At 39.9% G+C, this 25,328-nt stretch overlaps 1 protein-coding gene across 1 annotated transcript in view; it reads left to right on the top strand.

The window, feature by feature from the left end:
- The first annotated feature begins 6,455 nt into the window (after positions 1 to 6,455).
- The window catches only part of ARMH4 (armadillo like helical domain containing 4), a 105,234-nt gene continuing 86,361 nt past the window's right edge, over positions 6,456 to 25,328 (top strand). The window contains exons 1-3 of the mRNA XM_037503416.2: positions 6,456 to 6,536; positions 16,006 to 17,437; positions 22,952 to 23,206. Coding sequence (XP_037359313.1) covers positions 16,063 to 17,437; positions 22,952 to 23,206 — 1,630 coding nt within the window. The 5' untranslated portion in view covers positions 6,456 to 6,536; positions 16,006 to 16,062. The remainder of the gene's footprint in view (positions 6,537 to 16,005; positions 17,438 to 22,951; positions 23,207 to 25,328) is intronic.

The raw sequence follows: 25,328 nt of genomic DNA, 5'->3' as shown, positions 1-25,328 counted from the left end.
CAGCTGCTATGTCAAGGCACTGCTGTAGGTGTAGTGGGAGATGTGAGACTATATAAAACACACTGACTGAATTCAGAGAGCTTACAGTTTTTGAAAGGAAGATGGTTACATAATACATATACTAACTATATTAAGACATGGACTTTGCCCAGAGGATGATTAGATAGTTTCTCTCTGTAGTAGTATCATGGAAAAAAATGATGGAAATTAGTACCACTTTTAGATCTCTGGAGAAGCATATGAAGAAATTCTATATTACATATTACTGGTAATGCTTATATGTGTGTAGCTTTTCTTCTCAATTAAGTTTAAGATGTGTGAGAAAAGTTAAGTTGGATTATAGTATCTTTACATTGGTCACTTAATTTCCACAAAACAGTAGCACTTGTTGATTGCTAAACTCAATGCCAAAATTAATGCACAGCCCACATCACAGTGACTATGGAACACAAACTCAATTCTGCTTTCATCCAAGACTCTCTGGCTTCTTCAATTTCTTTTAACAGTGTTTTATAATTTTCTTTGTATAGGTCTTTCACTTTTTTGTTAGGTTTATTCCCAAGTATTTGATTTTTTTGGTTTCAATTATAAAAGGGATGGTTTTCTTGATTTCTTCTTCTTCAGATTGTTGGTGTATAGGAAGGCTATTGATTTTTGTGTGTTGATTTTGTATCCTGCTACTTTACTGAACTGGTTGATTATTTTGAGTAGTTTTTCTGTGGAGTTTTTAGGGTTCTCTATGTATATTATCATATCATCTGCAAAAGTGATAGTTTTACTTCTTCTTTCCCTATTTTGATTCCTTGTATGTCTTTCTCTTGTCTTATTGCCCTAGCTAGGATCAATGTGGATGGAGTTAGAAGGAATTATGCTCGGTGAAATAAGCCAGAAGGAAAAAGAAAAATATCAATGATTTCAGGGCCTCCCCAGTGGCGCAGCGGTTGAGCGCTGGGTTGCAGCGAAGCTGCCCGCAGCCTCTGCGGCCCAGTTCGATCCCCGGCTGCTCCCCGGCCACCAGAGGAGGGTCCCATATCGGTGCGCAGACCTCTCCTGCTGCCCGCTGCTCCCCTCAGCAGTGTACTTTGGTCCTTCTGCCTGCTCTGCTCCCCGCTCTGGCTCTGGTGAATTCTCTCACCCTCCTGCGCTTCTGACTGTACCCAGAGCATGTATAAACAAAACAAACAAACAAACAAATAAATAAATAACATGCCTCTATAAAAAAATGCTTTAAAAATATCAATGATTTCACTTATAACAGCAATATAGGTGAACCAAATAAGACATCAATGTAAAAAAATAATAACAGTACAAAACACAACAAAGCAAAACCAGACAATTATAAATCAGAGACATACTGCAGGGGAGGAGATCAGAGGGAGGGATCAAAGGGAGGGAGGGAGGAGCACAGGAGAGTGTGATGATGGTGCAGGGGTGCATTGGGGAAGGAAATTCTATGGGGACTCAATCTGAGGGGGTGGGGGGAAGCAAATATTGTTTTAAAAAAATAAATTTAAAAAACTTCAAAAAAAAAAAAAAAAAAAAGGACTGTCTGGCCAGAAGAATTGGCTAAAATTTATAGGGACAAGGAATTTTGACAAAGAGGTTGAGTAGTATACTTAACGTCTTTTTTGGGGCACTGATTTACATGTGTTATTATTTAAACCCTGGTCAACCAATGTTCAAATTGTTGGTATTATTCTGGTAATGAGTTTCAAGTACAGTTTCATCAAAATGTACTGATAATCAATTAATAGTATTCTATTTTTTACTTTTGCTGTAAATCTGTTGTTATTGAATATACTCTTGTATTTTTCTGAATGTGATGCTAATACCTGAATCATATTCTTTAAGAATAAAATAAGCAACATTTGTTGGTAAAAAGACAATAAGCAATAATGCTGTTACCTGCAGTAAATACATTAGATTGCTTTCTCACACTTGCCACTATTCCCATAATTTCCTTGCTGAATGAGTTAATGATGTTTCATCAGAAACCTACAGCTTGCTGGATTGAAATTCACCCTTTTTAGAAATTTAGTACAAAAAACAATATATAACTTCTTTCACTAATCTATTGCAGTCTCCAACAAGAAATTTTTCTGACAAGAGTGCTTTCTGGGGCCTGAGCTTTCTTGTTCCTGACAAAGCCCTTTTCTTTATTTCTCTTCTTGGCAGAGACAGAGAAGCGTAAACAGTCTTTCTTTGCAACATATTTAGTAGATATGCATACCATTATGTCAATAATAAATAATTCATGCTCATTATATAAGATAGAAAATGTATTAAATTCATTTATTTATTTACCATTGGGCATATAAGAGAGAGATAAGGATGGAGATAAGACTTTTTTCCATATAGTAAAAAGCAACTCATATCTTTTCTAGAGTTACAGGTGGCATTTTGAACATAGTGTTATGATGACTAATTCATTTAGGATTAAGTATATACCACAGGATACATTAGATCTTTGATGTTTAAATCTCTTAAAAAGAATTTTTATAGGCAGTCTCACAAGGATATTATTTGAGACTACCAAGAAAAGGGGGGGAGCAACATTTCTTTCTTGCAAATGTTTTTACCCTTGACTTTATCTGAAAAGTTTCTTTTTAAATTGCTCTGCTGTTTAGACATTTTGGTGGTTTTTTTTTTTAAACTGAATTGGTAGCCCTTTCTCTCTTATCTTGCTTTATTTTCAGGGCACCATATAAAATACTATTTGTTAGAACTAAATCAAAGAGTTCAGGACCTAAAGAAATCTAATACTTAATAAGAAAATATCAGAAAGAACAGATTTTTAAAAGAAGGAGCTGAAGACATATGATATTCTGCTTTTATACTTGGGGAGAGCATAAAAGCAAGGCAATTCATAATTACAATTCACAATAACAATGACAATTCACAATAACAATTAAATAATAAAGGTAGATATATATAGTAGGCTGGAGTTAATAGTTAAAAGCAACTACAGTGCATAAAATTTGCTGTTCCAAAGATTCGTTTAAGGAAAACAATTTTGTTGTTTTTGTACCTACTTGTCTTCCCAATGAATTGCATATTATAGACATAATTTAGTAGGAAATGGTCTAAGCTCATTAGCACTGATATAGGTCATGTTAAGTGTTCTGAGGGCTTGGATGTGATGAATAAAATTGATTCTCACATCATTACCATTATTTACAATATCACCATAATCATCAAGTATTTATTGATAACCTGGAATGAGTAGAGTATATTTAGCAATATTGTTTTACATTGAAGCTTACTTCTGGGAATTTCAGCTTGAAAAGTTGAAAGCAATGAGGATGTCTCTAAAGAGAATTTGAGTCAGAAAGCAGTTGGGCAGTGAACATCAGGAGATGTTGAAAATTATCTGTTCATAAGCTTTTGGGATGACCAGAAAGGAAAGACAAATTTTTGTAGGTTAGAATTGAATATTCAATTTGCAAATAAACCCTGCTTTGCAGAACAGCTCCTGTCCTTGTTCCATGTCCAGAACTCTTTGTTGGGTGCCTTGGAAGTCTATAAGAAGAACAACATCGAAGGAAGGAGTTTTAGAGAGAAAAAAAAATCATTGAGTGACAGGATAATTTTGAGGAGTTTACAGGTAAACTCAATCTTCCAAGAACATTTCCCCTCTTGTGCCTCATTTTGTTTTGTTTTATTGCTTTACATGCTTGTCACAACAAACAAAAATAAAACAATACCTTCAGGAGTGTTTATTCACACCCAGAATGTATATAATACCCATAGTATTAGCAATACTATATAATACCCATAGTATTAGCAATACTATTTACACTGTAAAGTAAGTCTGCACCCTAAGGGCAGAGTCTGGGGAATTCCTGTCAGCTAATTTTCAGGAGCTATTATAAAGTAACATTTACCTTGGTGATATTATCCCCACCCAGGATCTTGTTCTTTTGCAAGACCAGAAACCCAATTTTGTGGACATTGGTGACAGATAAATGCCAACTCATGTGGACTCATTTCAGCCTTATGGGCAATATCTATGTACAGTCAAATGGTCAGATAGTTTCTTAGTACTTGGAACTCACAATACAGAGAATTAGTTAATATATATAGTATAGCGATAGTCTTGCCAGAGACATCACAATGCTTGTCTGCATTGCTGAGACTCTCCCCTCTGGGTGGTACTTGAATTGTCTACTCCCAGCTCTTGGGGTTGGTTATTCTGTTCTTTACTACAGGTGACCAGTTCCTTTCTGACCCAAAAGATTTAACAATCAGAACTAAGTAATTACCTAAACAAATTTACTATAGAATACAAGTTATACAGTTTACATTTGAATACTTGATAAACAACAAATAATTTTTAGCATAAATATGTACCAAATATCAAATGGAGATTTTCCATTTTTATTTAATAAATCTGGCAACCCCAAAGCTGAATACTTGAATTCCCCATTCCACCCCCGGCTCTGCTTGGAGTTTTGGATAGTCTCAAATTATTTTGACATACACATACAATTTCTTGCTTTACACATAAAAGGTTAGTAACATTTGTTGTATATGGATTTACTAATTTTACTTTTAGGATACAATTCTCCTGATTTACAGTTTGTGAGTGTGCTGGTGCAGATCGTATTATCACTGCTATGTAACCAACAGCAGCTGTTGTGATAAACTGCACTAATCAGGGTCGTTTAAGCAATACAAACCATTTCAGGAAGGATAAAAGACTGGAATAAGTGAGCGCCAATAAAAGTTGTTTTTTTCCAGCAAAGCAGAAATAATTTGCATTGAAGATTAGGAAAATAGGAATTCTATTATGGAAAAGGGTAATTCTGGAGAATGAAAAACAGTGTAAGGTATGTCTGGAGAGTGGATTTCTGTTGTTGGGATTTGGATTACCATGGGTCTCTAAGGAAAACAGTAGGATGTTGGGGAGGGAAGTTGCAGAACAGGAGGCAGAAAGATGTCAAAGAAAAGGAATAGTTCCAGTTTGGGTGTAGGGCTGGTGCTAGGTGTCTGGGAGCTGGAATCTTTTTCCTCCTGCTGCCTTTTTCCAGTCTTCTTGTTCCTTTGGTCCAACCTGACTGATCAGGTCATTTTTCTGTTAGTATTGTTATTTGCCTGAACTTGAGTTAAGTAGATCCAATTTTGTGGTCTAGCTGGGGAATCTCACAATACTATATAACACTGTTTTCAAACCACTTACTTAAAAATAAAATGTTCAAATACAGCTTGGTTGGGTTGGGTGTGGCTTACCCGCCAGGTGGGTATTGAATTTAGGTAGAAGGCTTGGTCACAGCACAATATATTATATTGTATTACATTGAACACACATCAAAAACAAGCCTTATATATTTAATTCAACTCAATCACATTCCATTTCTCAACTATTTTTAACTATCTTTCTGGAAATACAAAGATAGTATCTTCTAAAAGGAATGTAATAGGTAAGATCATAGTGCAGACTCATCTGTGTGTTAGGTGTGTGTGTGTGTGTGTGTGTGTGTGTGTGTGTGTGTGTGGTCAAAGGTGAACAAGACCTTGCCCTGACTTCAAGTTGCTTACAAATGATAAAACAGGGCTAAAATCGCTGTTATAAAGGAGAGATCTAAAAAGTATAGGAGATAAAGTATGGAAAGCACGGTACTGTGGGGGTTGTTCTAGAGGGGCCTTCACATTCCTGACAACTCTTTCTACTCACAATTAGGAGCCATAGAAAAGGAAATCGAGACTCCGAAAAACTCAAGAATGGAGGTCATGAATTCCTGAATTCCTGGGGACCACGTTAGCCATTAAGTCTCTGAGCAAGTTACACAGTTTTCAAGTCTCAACTTCCTCCCCAGTTAAATGGGGGATCATCAATATTTATATTTCAAGGTTATTCGGTAGATTAAGCAGGCAATGAGCGAAGCATTGTGCCTGGCAGGAGTAAGAGCTCAATAAACCGTATTCCTTATTAGCACTTATTTGCAACTTCTCAGAATGGTGGAGAAAGGAACACTTTGCGTAGGTTCACTTTACTGGGTTCTACTTAGGGGCACGGCTAAGCCGCACAAGGGACATCCTACACCTTCCGACTTGCGTCCCTTGCCCTAACCAAGGACCAGCGAAATTCGGGATCTTCTAGCGAAAACAGTGACCTGTTCTCTTTTCCCCAGGCACTGATGGAGACGCTGCCGCAGAAGCAGCCCAGGCTGCGAAGAGGGGCTGCAGGGCGGAGGCGGGGAGGGTCTTCGCAAGGGAGCCCGGCCCCCGGCCGGGAGCGAGACCCGCCGGCGCAGCGCGGCCCCCGGAGCCGCAGCAGAGGCGGGGAAGTGGGCGCGGAGGGGCGTGGGGCGACGGCATCGGGTGTCAGTGCCAGCAGAGTCGGGGCGGGCGCATCTCCCCACCGCCCAATCCCCAGCCGTAGCCGCGGCCTCATGAATAAGCAACAAAGCGAAGCGCCCTCCCCCTGGCGTCCCAGACAGCGGAGGGAGCCGCCACCGCTGCAGGGGCCGCCGCGGGGATGCCGAGCGCCGGCGCCGCCGCTCTCCACTGCGCGCTGCTCGGCTGAAGGCGCACAGGTGAGGACGGGCCCGGCTCCTGCCACTCGGGCGACCGAGGCTGCTCACCCGGAGTCAGGGCAGTCGTGGAGCCGGAGTCCGGGCAGCGCGGGGTCGCTCTGGGAGCGGTGCAGCCCGGGGAGCGCGACAGCCCGGGGCGCTCCAGGAGTGCGCCCAGCGCCCCGCCGGAACGCGGTGCCGGGCGCGGGGTGCGCTGGGGCAGCTCCGGGAGCGTCGGGCGCGGTGCGCAGGCCTCCGAGGACTCGCTGCACTCCGAGCTCCAGCCCAGCCTCCCGGCTCCGCACTAGCGAGCGGGCCTTTGTGCTGGCGGAGCTTGCAGAGCTGGCTGCTTTGTGTGGGCTTTTCTTTCTTCTCTTCCTCCCCTCCCACTCTCACAGCGGTGATAGAGAAGTTCCCCAAGACTACAATTTGCTCCTTTCAAACGATTGATCCCAATTTCCCCCGATGCTAATCAGTTCCCTGCAGCCAAGAAGCGTATGGGGACTGCCGAGGCCCCCGAAATGTGTTGTGTTACTTTGCAGAAAACAAACAGTTGAATGTTTAGCGCAGAAATACCACGGAACCTCCTTGCTCAAATCCTGACTGGTCCTCCAGGGCACCGCTGGAAGAGGTTCTTTGCAAAGGTTACTCAATTGCAAGGATGGCCTGGAGGTTAAACGCAGAGGAGGTCTGGCTCTGCCAGAGGCTCCAGAATGGTTGGGCAGTGCTGCCTGGAGGTGCCCAGATGTCTTCTGTGCATCCTCCTCAGTGACAACCCAACCTGTGTAGAGACCAAATATGTAGAGCCCTGGCTGGTGGGAAGAATCAGGGGCGCACAAAATACTGGACCCTGAAGAGTTTGGAGTTCTTAAGCATGAGAAATCTTCGCTCTCCCCGCTGACCCCGAAGATCAGGCGGGACGCTGGCACCTAATTTCAGTGCAGAGCTGACGTGGAGAATAGTAGCTAGGCTGCTTTCAGTATCTTCCTTATTTTCTTCGGAAGTTTTAGTTTGAAACTTAAGGATGTAGTGGAGTGGTTCAGAAATCCATTCGTAGCTCTAAAGGATTTCTTCCGTGGCGAGCAAAAGGTGAGGTCAGAATTGGCGTGCCTTCCCCTCCTTTTTGTGTATTTCCTTTATCACAAGTGATGCTGTTGCGCCTCAGAGTCTACTTTAAGCCACTGATTTCTGCTCGCTTGAGGATAGAACTCCACGTAGCATCTATTCAAAGAACTTCAAAATAGGGGTGAGGTTTCTTGGTATCAGAACATTGCTACTTCCCACACAGTAGAGATTTAAGGGTAGTCTGACTTACTGTACGGGTAAGATAGAGTTTTATATATTTGTCATAATAATGAACCAGGCACTTAGACAGCAGACTTGATATTGATTGTGCTTATTCACAAAACTCCCAAGACTCACCAAGTCTAAGGTAGCTACAGCAACAGAGCCAATTAGAGAGATGTGAATTTGTCTTTGTTTTCATGGGAGGCTTCTTTACCTTTCTGTTCCGGCATTTCCTGCTAGATTTTTCAATATCATTATTTGGTATTACAAAAGTGGTTTAATGCTAAATGTAAGTATAGAATCAAAATGAGGGAGATGGGCTTATCTACATGGAAAATTTCCATTTTTGGGGAAATTCTGACTAGTTAGTCAAGGTGAACCTAAAATTATATTTTTGTCTTTTAATTTTCTGTTTGGAACTGGCTGTTGAGAGAGAATTTGGACTTAATCTCTGTAAATTGAAAACTCATTAAGATGTGTGGTCAGTCCTGTTTTTTTCATATTGTGTTACTTGGCAATTATAAGAAAAGTATCTGAATCCAGTTTCACTTTGAAATGTGAGATATTATATTTATTTCTTGAAATGTTTACCTGGGGATTAACCCCTCCTTATAAGCCACCTAGTACCTAGTGCTCTTGTCAAGCTAATGAAGTTTGAGGACCACAAAGAACAGAAGTGAGATGTCAAATTGGGTCATTGTAAAGGACTAGATGATGGATGGACAAGAACTTGCTGATCAAAATTGAGTAGGTCAAGATTCTGCAAACATCAGAAGACTCCCTGGTCACTTTGTCTAATTAAGAAACTGAAAGGGAAGCTTCATGGGAATATGTAAGAGAAAAAGATGTTCCATTTGTGACTGGTATCATGGATGCTTCAAATTTGTCACCTTTCTGTAATTTGAGGGGAATCATAGCAGCACCACACTAACATGACTTACATTGTATGGTACAAAACTTTTCCTTCAAACTGTTTTCATGTCTATTATTGCTCTTTGGTCTCTCTTCTATCCTTTGAATAGAATGAGGATCATCTTTATTTTGCAATGAGGAAACTGAGTTTTAGTGATTTGTCCAAGGTAAAGCTGGGACTTGAAGTCAGGTTTTAAATCTTTAAGTCCAGTTTTGTTTGCCAGGGACAGGATGATGTGCTGGTAGGGGTGATAAATACAAACATCTTCATTTGTCTACATTGCTAAATTGTAGAGAATAAAGCTGTGCATTCCGTGTTTAGAACTTAGCTGTGGCCTGCAGGAGTGGTCAAGCACTTTGCTGTTAGTTGCCATCTTGACCCTAGGCTACTTACCCTGATTTCTGTCAGCACTGATGATGCTTTGCTCCGAGGGACCATGCTTTTCTTTGTGGTTATACTCCATTCTCCCTCCTTCCACTGTGGTCGAACATGCTGCTGAAAGGATCATCTTTCATTCCAGTTATTTAATTTAAAATGAAGAATGACTGGGCCAGATTTTAAAACCGATGTATCAGGCCAGTGACAGCTGTCAATAACACAGTGAATCAGAACTGTGGTACCTTAAAGCTTATATGCCACAGTTGAGTTAATAGGATCATAGTCTTGATAAGCTCAGCTTTAAACAAATGAAATAGAATTGGCAATGAGAACCTTGAAAGATGAAAAGAAAAGGTAAGTCAATGACAAATTAGTCATTAAGGATCAGGAAAAACAGAAGATGGAAAGGTTATTAAGGCACAAAGAAGGGAGTTTCCTTTTTCTTATCAATCAGAGAATCACAAATTGAATTTTAAAAGGTGGATAATTGTAAAGCAAATCAACCTGAGGCTCTGAGACTTGCCACTTGTTACTGTTGCTCTATCATTTTAATGAAATAAACTCTGAAAACTTAAAATACAGCAGAAATGAGAATACAGAAGTTATTACTATTATTGAAATGACCCCTTGAATAAGTAGCCAGGATCGGCTAGGTGCTGAACAAAGCATACAATTAGATATGGACAAACCATGAAATGTCATTGACTGTCTTACAGTATAAAAGGAGACTTTGAACATTCTTTTTACATTCATACAGTCTTAAAGGGTATTTATATTTGCACTAGCAAATATTTATTGAACACTTCCTTTATGTGTCTACCATCACTAGCAATTATATGGCAAACAAAGGAAATGAAAACACCAGCATTTGCATGCAAAGAACATAATCTTATTTGAGATGGCAGAATTTACAGACATGATGATTGTGCTAGAGGAAATGGAAGAGGTGGTAGAGAATGAGCCAGGAGTTAACAAACAGGTCATGATCTAGGGGGCAAGGATTTGGATATCAGGGTAGGGAAAATGGGGGAGCAAGTGCTCTGGCTAGTGCAGTGGTATGAACAAAAATATGGGAACCTGGACTAAGTAAGGAGCCTAAGACAGTAGTAATACATCCAACTGGAGATTGTATTTGTCCTAGGCACGAATGGTATGGAGTCACATTATAGATCTGAAGTTTGGCAGTTGCACGCTTGGGGAACCTACATGCTGTGTTTTGGGAAGGCAGAGAATTGCAGTGGCAAAGGCAGGAAACTTGACGTCTGACAAAATTCACAAGTTCAAAAACAGATATGACCTTGTAGTCAAGTTAATTATCCTCTATAGGGCTTCAGTGTTCTCATCAATAAAAATGGGGATAATGGTGGTACCTAGTTAATTAGATAGTCGTAAGGATTAAATAAGATTATTTACATAAGACACAACATTCAGCACATAGCATCCCCTAATAGGTAGCTATTTTTTGATTTATTATTATCATTTTTATTCTTAAGAATAAATCACCTGGATTGTATACAATGGACTGGAGAGGAGAGAGTCTGAATACAATCATTGATGAAGAGGCAAATCAGCAATAGCTAATAATAGCATTCCGACGAGGTGACTAGAAGAGATAGGTTTGAGATTTTATGAGTGGAGAATCCACAGAGGTTGCGAATCTAGAATATAAGGAAGAGAAGAGTTTAAGATGGGACCAAGTTTAGAAAGAAAATGGTGTTTATAATAATTAAAATCTAAGACAAGATAACATTTCCCTGAAACCCTAAGCCAGCTATTTACAGTACTTATGTTTACTCCAAAAAAAAGAACACATGCAGCACATGGCCATGAGTTTATTGGCATACTCCACCGGCTCCTGTGTCTTGAGTCTAGGGCAATTCTCGTGCTTCTTATATGTTATGTGCAGAACTCAACTCACTTTGGAAGCAGTAGCTTTGTCACTGAGCAGAATGTTAACATGCTGGTTCATTTTTAGGTCTTCATTTTACTAACATAGGGAACAATAGACATATACATTTTATTGGAAAAATGTAGCTCAAGTGTTTTTAAAAAAACTGATTATTAAATCTACCATGATGATGTGGGCTGTATTTTTTATATTGTCTTTCATTTGTCTTTGAAACTTGAGTATGCCTAGAATTGACAGAGAAACAGATTTTGGATTGTAGTTAAGATTGTCACGGATAACACTGACAGAATAGCTTATCTGACCACTGGTGGCAAAAAGGCAGTAAATTGTTCAGAGGACTGCTGAGCCATGAGGTTACTTTGATAGTGAATGATAGACAACGTGCTGCTGAATTGCTCTAAAAGGAATACCTTTAAGGCTAATAATGAAGCTCATATCCACTATCAGCAATTTGGTTAGATTTTATTTATCTGAATTAATGTCGCATTGACAGCTGTAGTAGGGGGAAAAACCCTTCCACCCAAAACCCCAGTTTCCTTCCTAGGAAGAAAGAGTTAAAGAATATTCTTTTTTTTTGTTTGTTAGATTTTCTTATGATTGAGTGGATGTACCCTAATTAAGACATAGAATTCTGATAAGCAAGGAAAACTACTTCCCCTCTTTCTCCCCCAGCAAAGCATGCTATAGACATCATCTGTTTGTTAAGCCAATATTTACCTAGAATTTTCTCAGTGTCAGGCACTTTGCCAGCAAGGTGATACAATGTTCAGGTGAAAAGAAGAGTCCCATAACCTTCAAAATAGAAGTGCAGATGATTATTTAGGTTTGGAAATATTTTCACTGAATTGATAAGGGCCAGGTCTTTCTTATTTTTTCTCTAATGTTATACAACTCCTAGTTGGGGCACCAAACATGCTGATGTAGCTATGTGAACTTTGAAAGATGGAGAAAGACCTGGAACTTTGAAGGTCATCTACCAGTTTATCTGAAATACACATGTGTGCCCTGCTGCTGTCCCTACACGCTGTCTTTTCTGCTCCTTTTCAAGTTCATGAATCCTTTGAATAGTGGGGAGTAGGAGCATATGGCCCCAATGCACCAACATAGAATAGACTTGCTGTTCACCCCCACTTTTTGGGTTGTAATTGGATTTAGAAAGCAGGTAGCCGACAATTATGAAAGGGAGTCTTTTAGAGCAATGGCAGAATTCTTGTCACACAAATATTCTTAAATTCGAGATCCAGATGAACAAAAAACTTTGAAGAGAATCCTGTTTTGGAAAGGCAAATGAGTTGATATTCAATCTTTATTACTTGCCTTAGCAAATCGCATTTGTTCAAAAATTCCCTTTTTTTTTTTTAAGATTTATTTATTTATTTGTTTGTTTGTTTGTTTATTTATTTATTTATTTATACAAGCAGTGAGTACAGTCAGAAGCGCGGGAGGGTGAGAGAATTCACCAGAGCCACAGCGGAGAACAGAACAGGCAGACCGATGAAGTACACTGCTGAGGGGAGCAGCGGGTGTGACAGGAGAGGTCTGCGCCGCCATGTGGGACCGTCGCCCGGCGGCTGGGGATCGAACCCGCGCTGCAGAGGCTGCGGGCAGCTTCGCAACCCAGTGCTCAAACGCTGCACCACTGGGGAGGCCCATCTTTTTTTTTTTTTTTTTTTTTAAGATTTATTTATTTTTATGCAAGAGCTGGGGTACAGGCCAGAGGCGCAGGAGGGTGAGAGGATTCACTGGAGACAGAGCGGGGAATAGAACAGGCAGACTGACGAAATACACTGCTGAGGGGAGCAGCGGTCAAGAGAGGAGAGGTCTGCAGTACCATGTGGGATTCTCGCAGGCCGGACGGGATCGAACCCTCACTACAGAGGCTGCAGACAGCACGGCGCTCAACTCACTGTGCCACCAGGGAGGCCCCATGTTCAAAAATTATTTTTTCAGTTTTCATGACACCAAAACATATAAATAAAACGTGAAGCATATGTTCAATCATTTGGGTGCCTTGCCTACTCAATGGCAAAATTGTGGGAATATGAAAACATTTGTATTCTTATTTCACATAATGTACTTAGATAAAGTATGAAAATGGAATCAGGGTGGGTACAAGGAATTTCAAAGATTATTTTGCTTTTTTTCATAGTTTATTTATTTTTTATTTATATCTTTTACATCATTGCATATTCCCTGTAAAATTTTCATCACCAGCTCACCTGTGAACCTTCACCATAGTCCCTTGTGCTCTTCCTTCCCCTGTCAAAGATTATTTTGATTGACTCCTCATTTTGTAAAAGGACACATTTGTCCAGTATCACATTGCATGTCCTAAAAAACAATAAAGCTATTCAGGAATCATTTTTTGCCTATTTACTTCAAGTTCCTCCAAACTGTTGCCACTCATGATGGTCAGTATTTTTTCAGGTTTTTATCCAGAAGCATGGAATCATGTAGACTCAGCTTTTAGGCCATACCCTCCAACATCTGGGGTTTTTAGTAAGATTTCACTGAATGGAAAAAAATATTTGTTTAAGAAAGGGCAGTTCTCTGAACTGATCAAAAGTGAACGACAGAAGGCCTCCCCAGTGGCGCAGCGGTTGAGCGCTGGGCTGCGAAGCTGCCCGCAGCCTCTGCAGCTCCAGTTCGATCCCCGGCCACGGGCAAGGGTCTCACATGGCACGTAGACCTCTCCTGCAGCGCCCGCTGCTCCCCTCAGCAGTGTACCTCGGTCCTTCTGCCTGCTCTGCTCCCTGCTCCGGCTCTGGTGAATTCTCTCACTCTCCCGCACTTCTGACTGTACCCAGTGCTTGTATAAATAAATAAATCTCAAAAAAAAAAAAAAAAAAGTGAATAAGAGAGTTTTGTAGCTTTTATGTTCTTCAACTTTATAAAGTTTCATCGTTCAACTGTGGGAACATTAGCTTTATAACTCCTATGTTTTTGCTTTTAGGGAGGAAAATAGAGGCAGCAGGCCAACCCAGGTTGTGAATTGGGCTGCTCTATGGTGTGTCTGAAGTTGTGATCATGAATGTCCTGAATGTTGGCATGCCTTGGCACTCGCTAGTCCCTTTTTGAAACAAATCTCTCTTCCATATTCCCTCCTTTTAAAACAAGCTGCCTGTGTGCAATTTAATATTTATTATTATTATTTTAAAAGATTTATTTATTTATACAAGAACTGGGGTTCAGGCCAGAGGCGCGGGAGGGTGAGAGAATTCACCAGAGACAGAGCAGGGAGCAGAATGGGTATCTCCCTGGGAGGCCAGCAATCAAACCTGCACTGCAGAGGCTGCGGACAGCTTCACAGCACTGCGCTCAACCCGCTATGCCACCGTGGAGGCCCCAATATTTAAATAAAATTGTTTCAAATCTTTGGCATATATATGGGAGCATCCTTCTCGCTCTCAGAGCGTTCTTGTGGGATGCAAGGGTGCTTATATTTTTCTAGACACCTCTGAGTTTTAGATTTCTTATGCTGTAAATTTATGATTCCTGATATGTTGTTCTTTTTCTGCACATGACCCCATGACTCATGCCAGCATCCATTCCTGTATTTTCCCAAAGTACTGTGGATTCCAGATTACTTTGTAACAAATTAGCCCAACACTTGGTGGCAATAGATATTTATTACCTTATTCCATTTCTGTGCATTAGGAATTGGGGGTGGGTAGCATAGCTGGGTGCTTCTGACTGAAGTTTTCTCAAAAAGATGCAGCTAAGATGTCAGCGGGGACTGTAGTCTTCTGAAGACCTGCCTGGGATTGGTGGGGTCTGCTTCCAGGATGATCCATTCATGTGGCAAGTAGTAGTTGGCAAGAATCCTCTGCTCCATGGGTTCCTCTTTCCTCATCTAGCTTTATTTTTCTAGCTGGAGACATCTAGCTTTATTTTTCTCTTTAGCCATCTAGATTATGCCCAAAGAACTTGACCTTTTCTCTGTCTTAAAGAGACTAAAGTGATCATGTGGAGTTTTGAGCTCCTTCAGAGAGAAATCCCTGTACAGTGTAAGTTCTCAGAGTTTATATCAGCACATGATATGCTTAGCCCAGATAATTTAATGATTAGGTATTGGGAAAAAAGTATAACTTTATAAAGATAAGGTTTTTATTTTGAAATTTTAATTCCTAGGTTTAATGTAGAAAGACTGCAAGAGCTGAGAAATTTCTGATGATAGGAAAAGAAGGACCCTACTCAGCAAAATAGATAAGAGGAACTAAAACCTTTAAGTTTGGGGCAAACTTAGTAGTTTTGGTATAATTTTAGTTGTAGTGAGAGAGTGTGATTAGTTTTTAAAAGTATGTAAATCATCTTAATCTTACACTAATGTATGTTCAGTAAAGATTGCTAATTTAAAAACATGTTAAATTAAATGTTAATTTTTTCTAAAAATATATTTATTTTTACATGAACATTTTTGCCTTTTCTAATTCTTAAATTTTGAAAAATGAAAGTTTTGCCAGTACTTTTTATAGTATTGCAGAGAATAATCATTTGAAAGACCTATTAATTGAAAATATTTATATAATTAATAAAAACACTTGAATGTAACTGGTATTCACTATTTTATGACGATATTTAATAAGTTTTAAAACACACTTCAAATGGCCTTTGATTATAAGTAAATGTAATCTCATCTTTCTATATTCTTGCACTGTTGCTATTTCAGCAGTCATTTGACCGCATGATTACTAGAGGAATTTGGGGAGAATATTGAAATGTGACTTCAAGGGTAGTTTATTTCAAGTAGGTATTTAAGGACTCATGAACTTAGTACTTGAACTGTGTGTACCTTTTCTAGAGAGAGTCAAGTTAAATCAGCTGCAGAATTCATCAGGGAAAAATGAACTGGGTTATCCATGTCTCAAAGGTACAAAGAAATAGAACAGTCCTCTCTTGCCATCTCTGAGCATGAAATGAAAGAGATTATTTTACTTATGGTCTAATTTCAAGCTGCGTATTACAAAATAGATGACAGTTTGGTATGCTTCATTTTCCTGCAGGACTCAATTACTGGAATTGTCAACTCTGCCAACTTAAGTGCACAGTTCTCTTCCACTATGAGCAGATCAATTGTGTCGCACTTGTGTCTGGCTGTCTGTAGCCTCCTACTTCTCAACTTTGCCACACAATGTCTGGCCTTTCCCAGGATGGAAAGAGGGGAGATAGCCCTTGTTCATGATGACGAAGGGCAGTCTGAGAGGATGGACACTGATGACCTAGAAAATAGCTCCATTACTTCAGAGTATACATCCCAACTGGTGGTCTCCGAGGATCCAATGTTAGTATTAACAGGACCCTCAGCAGTCCCATTAAATACAGTATTTTCTGTTAACAGAGAAACCCAGCTCATGGAAGCTGGGCTCATGCAGCCTAGTAGCCCTGGTGTTTTCACTGCTACTGGGCCAGCAGGGGAAGAAGTGTTTGGTTCCAGCCAGCCAGAGAGAGTGTCTCCTGGAAACCGACTTTCCAAGGCCACGTTAACCAACCCTGTCACCGCGACTGTTTCTCTGAATGTTGATGAGAAAGAGGAACCCTTCAGTAGGGTTCCCTTCAGGAACCCTTCTACAATTCAGCCTATTGTAGAAGTGACCACAGAAGCAGCTCAAGGTTTTCTGAAGTATGTGGATACTCAATTGTTTGCAACTGAAAGTCAGGAAGGAGTTAGTTTGGGATATTTACCTTCATCCTATGTGAATACTCAAGAAATGCTAACCACCAAGCCACGGACTGAGAAATTTGAAGTAGACACAAAATATAGGACAACTTCTTTTCCTGTTGCTGAACCCACAGTTGGCACTGAGCTTGGAAACCTCACACCAAATATAGAGATGCCTTTACAGATGACAGCTGATAACACCCAGGGTTCTGCCACTAAGCTCTGGCTTGCAACCCCTGAGTACACCTTGAGTGTTAAGCCGGAAACTGACAGCCTGCTGGGAGCCCCAGAAGTCACAGTGAGTGTCAGCACAACTGTTCCAGCTGCCTCTGTCCTAAGTGATGAGTGGGATGATACCAAATTAGAGAGTGTAAACCAGATAAAGACCACAGAGCTTGGAGACAACACAGAGACTCAGGTGGGAATGGAAACATCTCAGACAGCACAAGTAACTGATACCAGGATGGAAGGGGGTGAGCCTTTGACAGAGGCTGCAGAGGGGACCCAGGGGCTGCCTGAAAGGGAAACACACACAGGGACAGCCCTGCTTGTAGTGAATGGGGATAACAGAGCGTCTGCCTTCTCAGATCAAAGTTCCTTTGCTCCCACGAGTCCAATGGAAGACATGAAAGTTTCTGTTGTAAGTCTGCTCCAAAATACGGGAGACTTCGTGGAATCCACCAAAGAAAGCAATACCATGTTTTTCTTAGAGACCACTGTTTCCATCTCAGAATATGAGTCTGAGGTCTATCAGTCATTGGAAAATACATTTAAAGGTAAAAAAAAAAAAAAAAAAAAAAAGCATGAATAAGAAAGAAAAATAAGCTTTGTTTAATTTGGAATGTTTCAATTTAGTTTTATGGTTTTTTAAAAATGTTTTTATATCTAGAAGTAAATTATCTATTTTTTTTAAAGATTTATTTATTTATGCATACAAGAGTTGGGGTACAGACCAGAGATGCGGGGGGTGAGAGGATTCACCAAGACAGAGCGGGGAACAGAACAGGCAGACTGACTAAAATACACTGCTGAGGGGAGCAGCGGGTGAGACAGGAGAGGTCTGCTGCCCCATGTGGATTGCTCCCTGACTGACCAGGGATCAAACTCGTCCTGCAGAGCCTGCGGATTGCTTTATATTGTGGTGCTTAACCGCTTGCACCAAGAGCGGAGGCCCCAAATTATCAATGTTTTAATGAAAAGCAAAAGTACACAAGTAAAACATATTATATAGAAATTATATCAAAATATAACCTCTGCATATAGGTCAGTGGTAGTCAGCTGGGAGCCAGTCCCCTTCCCCACCCAACATGTATTCAGTTTGTCCATGTTTGGAGACTTTGTCGGTTGTATAACAGAGCAGTGCTTCTGACATTTAGTGGATAGAGATGATGGATGCTACTAAATATCCTACAATGCAGAGGACAGCACCCCCCTCCCTCATGATAAAGGATGACACTCTCTGCCCCCACCACAAAGATTTATTGAGCCAAAATGTCAGTAGTACTGTGGTTGAGAAACCCTGATACAGACTGATATTTTTCAAATCTTTTATTATGAAAAAGTATAGAGATACAGGAAAATGTGAATTAAGCTACATGTTTAAATGGTACAATAAACAATTTAGGAACTTATTTACACATTCTAAAAAATACTTATGGCCCTGATATTTCTCACCCAAAAAGCTTTAGCAAAATATTTATCGCATAGTAATAGCCAAATGACTGCTTTAATTTTGTTTTACTGAAAAGAAATTCAACTAGAAATAAGAGGGAGTGAGCCCAAGTAAATCACTGCTGTCTTGATTCTGTACTCCCTGCTTATATTAATACAGCCAAAGAGGTTTGCTAATTGATTGCTATTTTGATTTTTAAATGTGCCCTTTATTCATCTGTGATTGCCTCCATTAACCACAATCTTCAAACAGGTCATTTCTTTTTTTTTTTTTTTAAGATTTAGTTTATTTACACAAGAGCTGGGGTACAGGCCAGATGCACGGGAGGGTGAGAGGATTCACCAGAGACAGAGCAGGGAACAGAACAGGCAGACCGATGAAATACACTGTTGAGGGAGCAGCAGGTGAGACAGGAGAGGTCTGCTCGTCATGTGGGCTGCTCCAAGGCTGGCTGGGACCCAACCAGCTCTGCAGAGGCTGCGGATAGCTTCACAGTGCTGTGCTCAACCAGTTGGCGCCACCAGGGAGGCTCCCCACCCCCCCTTTTTTTTAAAGAAAATCAGACTATTCAATTATTGTCACAAGCTAACGTAGGTGTTTCCAACACTTCAGTTGAATGCAACAGTTAAAAAAAATACAACAAAAACCTATTTATTAATTTTCTGGAAAGCCAATAGAAAATTGAATAGATTGCTGTAAAGCTATTAAAGCATTTCTATAACATTAGGTTTTTGTTTGAGGAGGGGTGAATTTATCATAAGAATAAGTGTTTAGTTTTTGCCATATTTCTGGCACAGAGCTCCTAAAGCCTTTGGAATTTTCTTTTTTTATTTTCTCTTTTTAAATTTTTTTACATCATTGTTCATTTTTAAACAATATTTGCTTCCCCCACCCCCTCAGGTGTAGTCCCCAAAGAGTTTCCTTCACCAATGCACCTGTGCACCATAACCTCAGTCCCCTGTGCTCCTCCCTCCCTCCCTCTGATCCCTCTCCCTCCTCCTCCCCTGCAGGATGTCTCTGATTTATAATTGTCTGTTTTTGCTTTGTTGTGTTTTGTACTGTTATTAGTTTTTTACACTGATGTCTTATTTGGTTCCCCTATATTCCTGCTATAAGTGAAACCATCCGATATTTTTCTTTTTCCTTCTGGCTTATTTCACTGAGCATAATTCCTTCTAGCTCCATCCATGTTGCTGCGAATGGCATGTGTTTATATTTTTTGATTGCTGAATAATATTCCATCGTGTTTATATACCACATCATCCTGATCCAGTCATCTACTTTTGGGCATTTGGGTTATTTCCAGGTTTTACCTATTGTAAATAGTGCTGCAATAAACATAGGGGTACAGGTGCCCTTTTGAATCACTGTTTTTGTGTCCTTTGGGTAGATCCCTAATAGTGGAATTGCCAGGTCGTATGGTAGCTCCATTTTTAGTAGACTGAGGAACCTCCAGACAGCTTTCCACAGTGGTTGGACCAGTTTGCACTCCCACCAGCAATGTGGGAGAGTTCCTTTTTCACCACATCCTCGCCAACATTTATTGTGGCTATTTTCTTTAATATGTGCCATTCTTACTGGTGTAAGGTGTTGTCTCAATGTGGTTTTGATTTGCATTTCCCTGATGATAAGGGATGTTGAACATCTTTTCATATGCCTGTTGGCCATTTGCATTTCCTCTTTGGAGAAATGTCTTGTAAGTTCTGCCCATTTCTTGACTGGATTGTTTACTGTTTTTGTTGAGTTGTGTGAGTTTTTTGTATATCTTTGTGACCAGTCCCTTATCAGTTGTATGGAGTGCAAAATTTTTTTCCCAATCCATGAGAGTCTCTCTGTTTTGGCTAATGTCTCTTTTGCTGTACAGAAGCTTTTCAGTTTGATGTAATCCCAGGTGTTTATCTTTTCCTTGACTTTCTTTGCCTTGGGTGATGAGTCTTTAAAGATGTTACTGAGATATATGCTTTGTAGTGTTTTACCTATATTTTCTTCTACATATATTATGGTTTCAGGTCTTATGTCCAGGTCTTTTATCCATTTTGAGTTGATTTTTGCGCACGGTGAGACGTAGTGGTCTAGTTTCCTTTTTTTGCATGTGGTGGTCCAGTTTTCCCAGCACCATTTATTGAACAAACTGTCCATGTTCCATTTCATATTCTTTGCTCCTTTGTCAAAGATTAGTTGTCCATATAAGTGTGGCTTTATTTCTGGGCTCTCTATCGGGTTCCATTGGCCTGCAAGTCATTTCTTTTTATTCCCAGCATATTGTGCAGTGCGTGGTACCTATTCAGTGTATGAGTAAGTGAAGATAGAGAACCATTCAGACTGGAATTATCCAATTTGACTGTCTGCCTTTTCCAAATTAATCAAAAAGTTTTTCAGAGAAAGTCATGTCATTTCTTTTACTTTAATTTTTTGTCTTCTGGGGTTATAAAAAGAATGTGAAAATAAATTATTGACAACAATGGTTAGAGAATAGCCAAAAAACTCATATATTCCATGGTTTTCCTGAAGTTAACAACTCATATGCCAATCACTTTAGGGCCAGGGATGACATAGGACATTATTTTCTTCAGGCTATGCGATGATTTCATGGTGATTTGGGTATAGTGAACAGATGAGTATCTTGAGTTATGGTCAGTCCTCTGATTCAATGTGTTCTTCAGCTTGTTCGCTGGAATGTGAGATTTTAGAAGCAACCTATAATAATTAATATATTACTTTTTTTCTCTGTGGGAAGTAGGAAAAATGAGAGATGTAGAAAAAATTGGAATTTTTTTAATAAAATTCCATTATTCTAGTTCTCTCCTTTCTCTTATCACAGTCACTTATTCAGAGTATCATGCCATTTTGCCATTGCTTGATGCTTCATACAATTGTGACCATAGATTGTACATTTATTTTTACATATTTGTTCTCAAAAGTGTTCATTATGTTTTCAAAAATGAGGGCAATCTGGAGAATACATACTGCCTAAAATGATAAAACTATATATTATAATCTTTTGCTGGCAAGCAAAGTATTAACCTATGTGCTGGAGATACGAAAGCACAATGACTTGGGCTCTAAAGAGATTTACAAGGTTACTGGAGAAATACAAAAGAAAGAAAAAACCTAAATAGTAGCACAAATAGCAAATATAAAGCTCATGTAAGAGATTTACCCTCAGTCATACTGACCTGTAACCCATCAAATGTAAAAATCCCTTCAATTCAAAAGAAAAAGCAGTTTAAAATGAATGGGGACCAAGAAGAGGAACTACTTATATTGAAAAATAAACACCATTTAAAAGCAGATAGTTTCCAAGGGAAAATATTTTTATAAGAAGTATCTTGATATTATTGATAAAATTTTTGAAAAAACTATCAGCTGTCCCTGAAATGTTATTTTTCACTGGACTTGCTCAGATGCTATGTATCTAGAGTTAGTATTTTTAAAATGAGAAATAATAGGCATTAGAAATTAAGTTTTGGCTGTGGTTCAGTATTTGCAGCAAACCCCTAAAAAAGGGGGCAAATACTGACTCATAAATAGTCTTTAATAACATTTCAGGGAACTCTAATGTAAAGAAAGTAGGGCCATTAGAAAGGTTTATTTCATTCTCTTAAAAGCAAAAGCAAATCTACATAGCCCACTTTAAGTTGTCTTGAGTAATAGTGGATTTCCTTCTTTCTTAGACTATCACTCTGTCTTCCTTACCCACTGATGAGTATAGTCAGCATAGTGGTTAAGAACACTGACTAGGACTCTTAAGGCAGGTTCCTTAGCTTCTCTAAACCTGAATTATTCTTCAAAATAGGGTAATAATCACTGATGTTTACCTCATGCTTACCACGTACCAGGAGTGTACTAAATGTTTTACACGTTATCAGTGTAATCTATGTAACAACTCTGATATAGATACTATCATTATTTCCATTTCACATCTGAGGGAACTCAAGGCCCAGAGCAGATATTAATTTGCTCAAGATCCCACAGTCAGTAAGTGACTGGGTCAGAATTCAGATCCAGGCAAACTGGCTCTAGGGGTCATATTCTTGACCACAGTGATACATGGTTTCCATGTACCTCCCATTAATACATGTGAGGGGATAAAAGGAGATCTTGCTTACCATGCACTTAGTGGTGTGTGTGTATGGTACATAACAGAAACTCAGTAAACCTTAGTTATTGTAGTTTTTATTCCATTAATTTAAAATGGTTACTTCCCTTTCCCTTTTAGGAATGCAAATGTGAAAATTAGTATGTACAAATGCTTCTGAGAACTTTTGAGTGTAGCTGAGTTCCGTATAATTTGTTCCTTAACAAACTGATTATGTTGACATTCAAACATACCTAATAGTGGGCTCAGCTATTAATCTTCTTATTTTGTTTTGGATCTTATTGTACATGTTTGTATTAGCTTCCTTATCTGTCTTAAATTGATTCACTGCTCCCGAAAAGCAGTGACACTGAAAATATTTACTGATACTTTATTTCTGAGCAATTTCTTTGCCTTCCTAATCCCTGAAGTAGCTATCTGCTTCCCCTATCCCCCACTCTATTATAATATAGTAACTTTTTAAGGTATAGTGATTTTGTTTATTTTAAAATGTGATTCCCCCATCCCTTCCCTTTTAAGACATTATCACCCAAGAGATGACAACAGCTGTTCAAGAAGCAGAAGCCACTTTATCAGCTGTGACAGAAGAGCAGCAGGTTTCTACCCTCGGGGTTACCAAAGAAAATGGCGACACTGAGGAAGGAAAGGAGCCCCCCTCTGCCACATCTTATGTTCCTGGTGTTACGCAGCTGTCGAGACAAAGGGAGCCTCTGGCCACTGCAATTTCTACTACAGCCGTGCCTCTTTCTTTCCAAGTCACTCCTGCTGTAGAAGGTCTGGAAGGGAGGTCATTGGCCTCAGTGTTTTGGGGGTGGATGGTTTCTATGAGTTGATAAGAAACAGGGTGAATGAGGCCTACAGCCCTGTCACCAGTGCGCGCATGCACACACACGGCGTAGTCTGGAAAGGTAAGTGAACTGTCCTTTGCAGAGACGTGGGTGCAGTCTAAAGGATGAGGAATTGGCTCCCAAGTACAATAAAATCTCCTGATAGTTCTTCTCTGGGGTCCTTGAAGGCCAGACATCCTCAGAACTCTCCACAGTTTGGCAACTGTGGTTGTGAAGGGCGGAGGGGTGAAGGGGAATGTAAAAAGATTCAGGACTGGGTTTGAATCCCAGCTTTGGCCCTCGCTGGTATTGAGGGCTCAGGTAAGGCTAAGCCTAGAGGTTTATTTATCTTTAACTAATGCCTACCTGTCTTATAGCATATTTTAAGTGTTTAAAATAATGTACACAAAGTGCTTTTTATATAGGAGGTCCTTCGATGTTGTATTTATTCCAACTTTATTGAGTTATGACTCACATATAGCATTATGTGAGTTTAAGCTGTACAGTGTGGTGATTGGATACATTTGTTTAATACAAATGGTTACCACTATAGCATTAGCTAATACCTCCATCAGATCACATAATTGCTGTTTCTTTTTTGTGGTGAGAACTTTATATGTGTGCATGTGTGTGTGCATATTTGTTTTACATCGTTGTTCTTTTTTTTTTTTTTAAAGATTTATTTATTTATTTATACAAGCACTGGGTACAGTCAGAAGCGTGGGAGGGTGAGAGAATTCACCAGAGCCAGAGGGGGGAACAGAACAGGCAGACCGATGAAGTACACTGCTGAGGGGAGCAGCGGGCGGCAGGAGAGGTCTGTGCGCCATGTGGGACCCTTGCCCAGCAGCCAGGGATCGAACTGGCACTGCAGAGGCTGAGGGTAGCTTTGCAACCCAGCGCTCAACCGCTGCGCCACCGGGGAGGCCCTCCATCGTTGTTCATTTTTGCACAATGTTTGATCTCTCCTCTTAGGTGTAGTCCCCATAAAATACCCACCACCAATCACCCATGAGCATCAACCCTTATTCTCTTCCCTTCTTCCCCCTCTTTTGACCCCTCTCCCTCTCCCTCCCTTGCAAAATGTCTCCGATTTATAGTTTGCGTGCTAGTTTTGTCTTTTATTCCCCTAGCCCTTTGTTTCGCTTCCCTATGTTCCTCCTATAAGTAAAACTATAGATATTTTTCTTTTTCCCTCTGATTTATTTCACTGAGCATAATGCCTTCCAGCTCCATCCATGTTGCTGCAAACTGCATGTGTTTATCTGTTTTGATTGCCGAGTAATATTCCATTGTGCATATGTACCACATCTTCTTGATCCAGTCATCTGTTTTGGGGCATTTAGATTGTTTCTATATCTTAGCTATTGTAAATAGTGCTGGAGTAAACATAGGAGTGCAGTTTTCCTTTGGGATTAATATTTTTGTGTCCTTTGGGTAGATTCCTAGGAGTAGACTTGCTGGGTCATACAGTAGCTCCATTTTTAGTAGTTTGAGGGTTCTCCACTCATCTCTCCATAGAGGTTGGACCAGTTTGCATTCCCATGTGGTGAGAAATTTTAAGTTCTAGTCTCCTAACAAATTTCAAATATATAATATTTTATTATTAGCTATAATCACCATGGTATAGTTTAGATTCTCAACTTTTTTCCTTTGACCAATATATCTCCATTTCCATCATCCTGCCCCTCCTCTCTCCCTCCCCATAGCCCCTGGTAGACACCATTCTGTTTTCAGTTTCTCTGAGTTTGGCTTTTTAAAATTCTACATATAAGTGAGACATACAATCTTTGTCTTTCTCTGTTTGACTTATCTCACTTAGGATAAAGCCCTCAAGGTCCACCCATGTTGTCACAAACAGCAGTACTTCCTATTTTCTCATGGCTGACTCAGATTCCATTATATTTTTATACCACATCTTCATTATCCTTCCATTGATGGGTACCTACGTTGTTTCTCTGGCTTGGCTATAGTGAATAATGCTGCAGTAAACTTGGGGATACACATATCTCTGAGATTCTGTTTTCTTTTCCTTGGGATAGAAACCCACATGTGGCATTGCTGGATTA

This window comes from Talpa occidentalis, unplaced genomic scaffold (assembly GCF_014898055.3).
Source record: "Talpa occidentalis isolate TD23 unplaced genomic scaffold, MPIMG_talOcc4v2.1 talOcc4.11, whole genome shotgun sequence".
NCBI classification, from domain to species: Eukaryota; Metazoa; Chordata; class Mammalia; order Eulipotyphla; family Talpidae; genus Talpa; species Talpa occidentalis.
The sequence above is the reverse complement of the archived record's forward strand: the minus strand, read 5'-3'. Positions and strand labels throughout refer to the sequence as shown.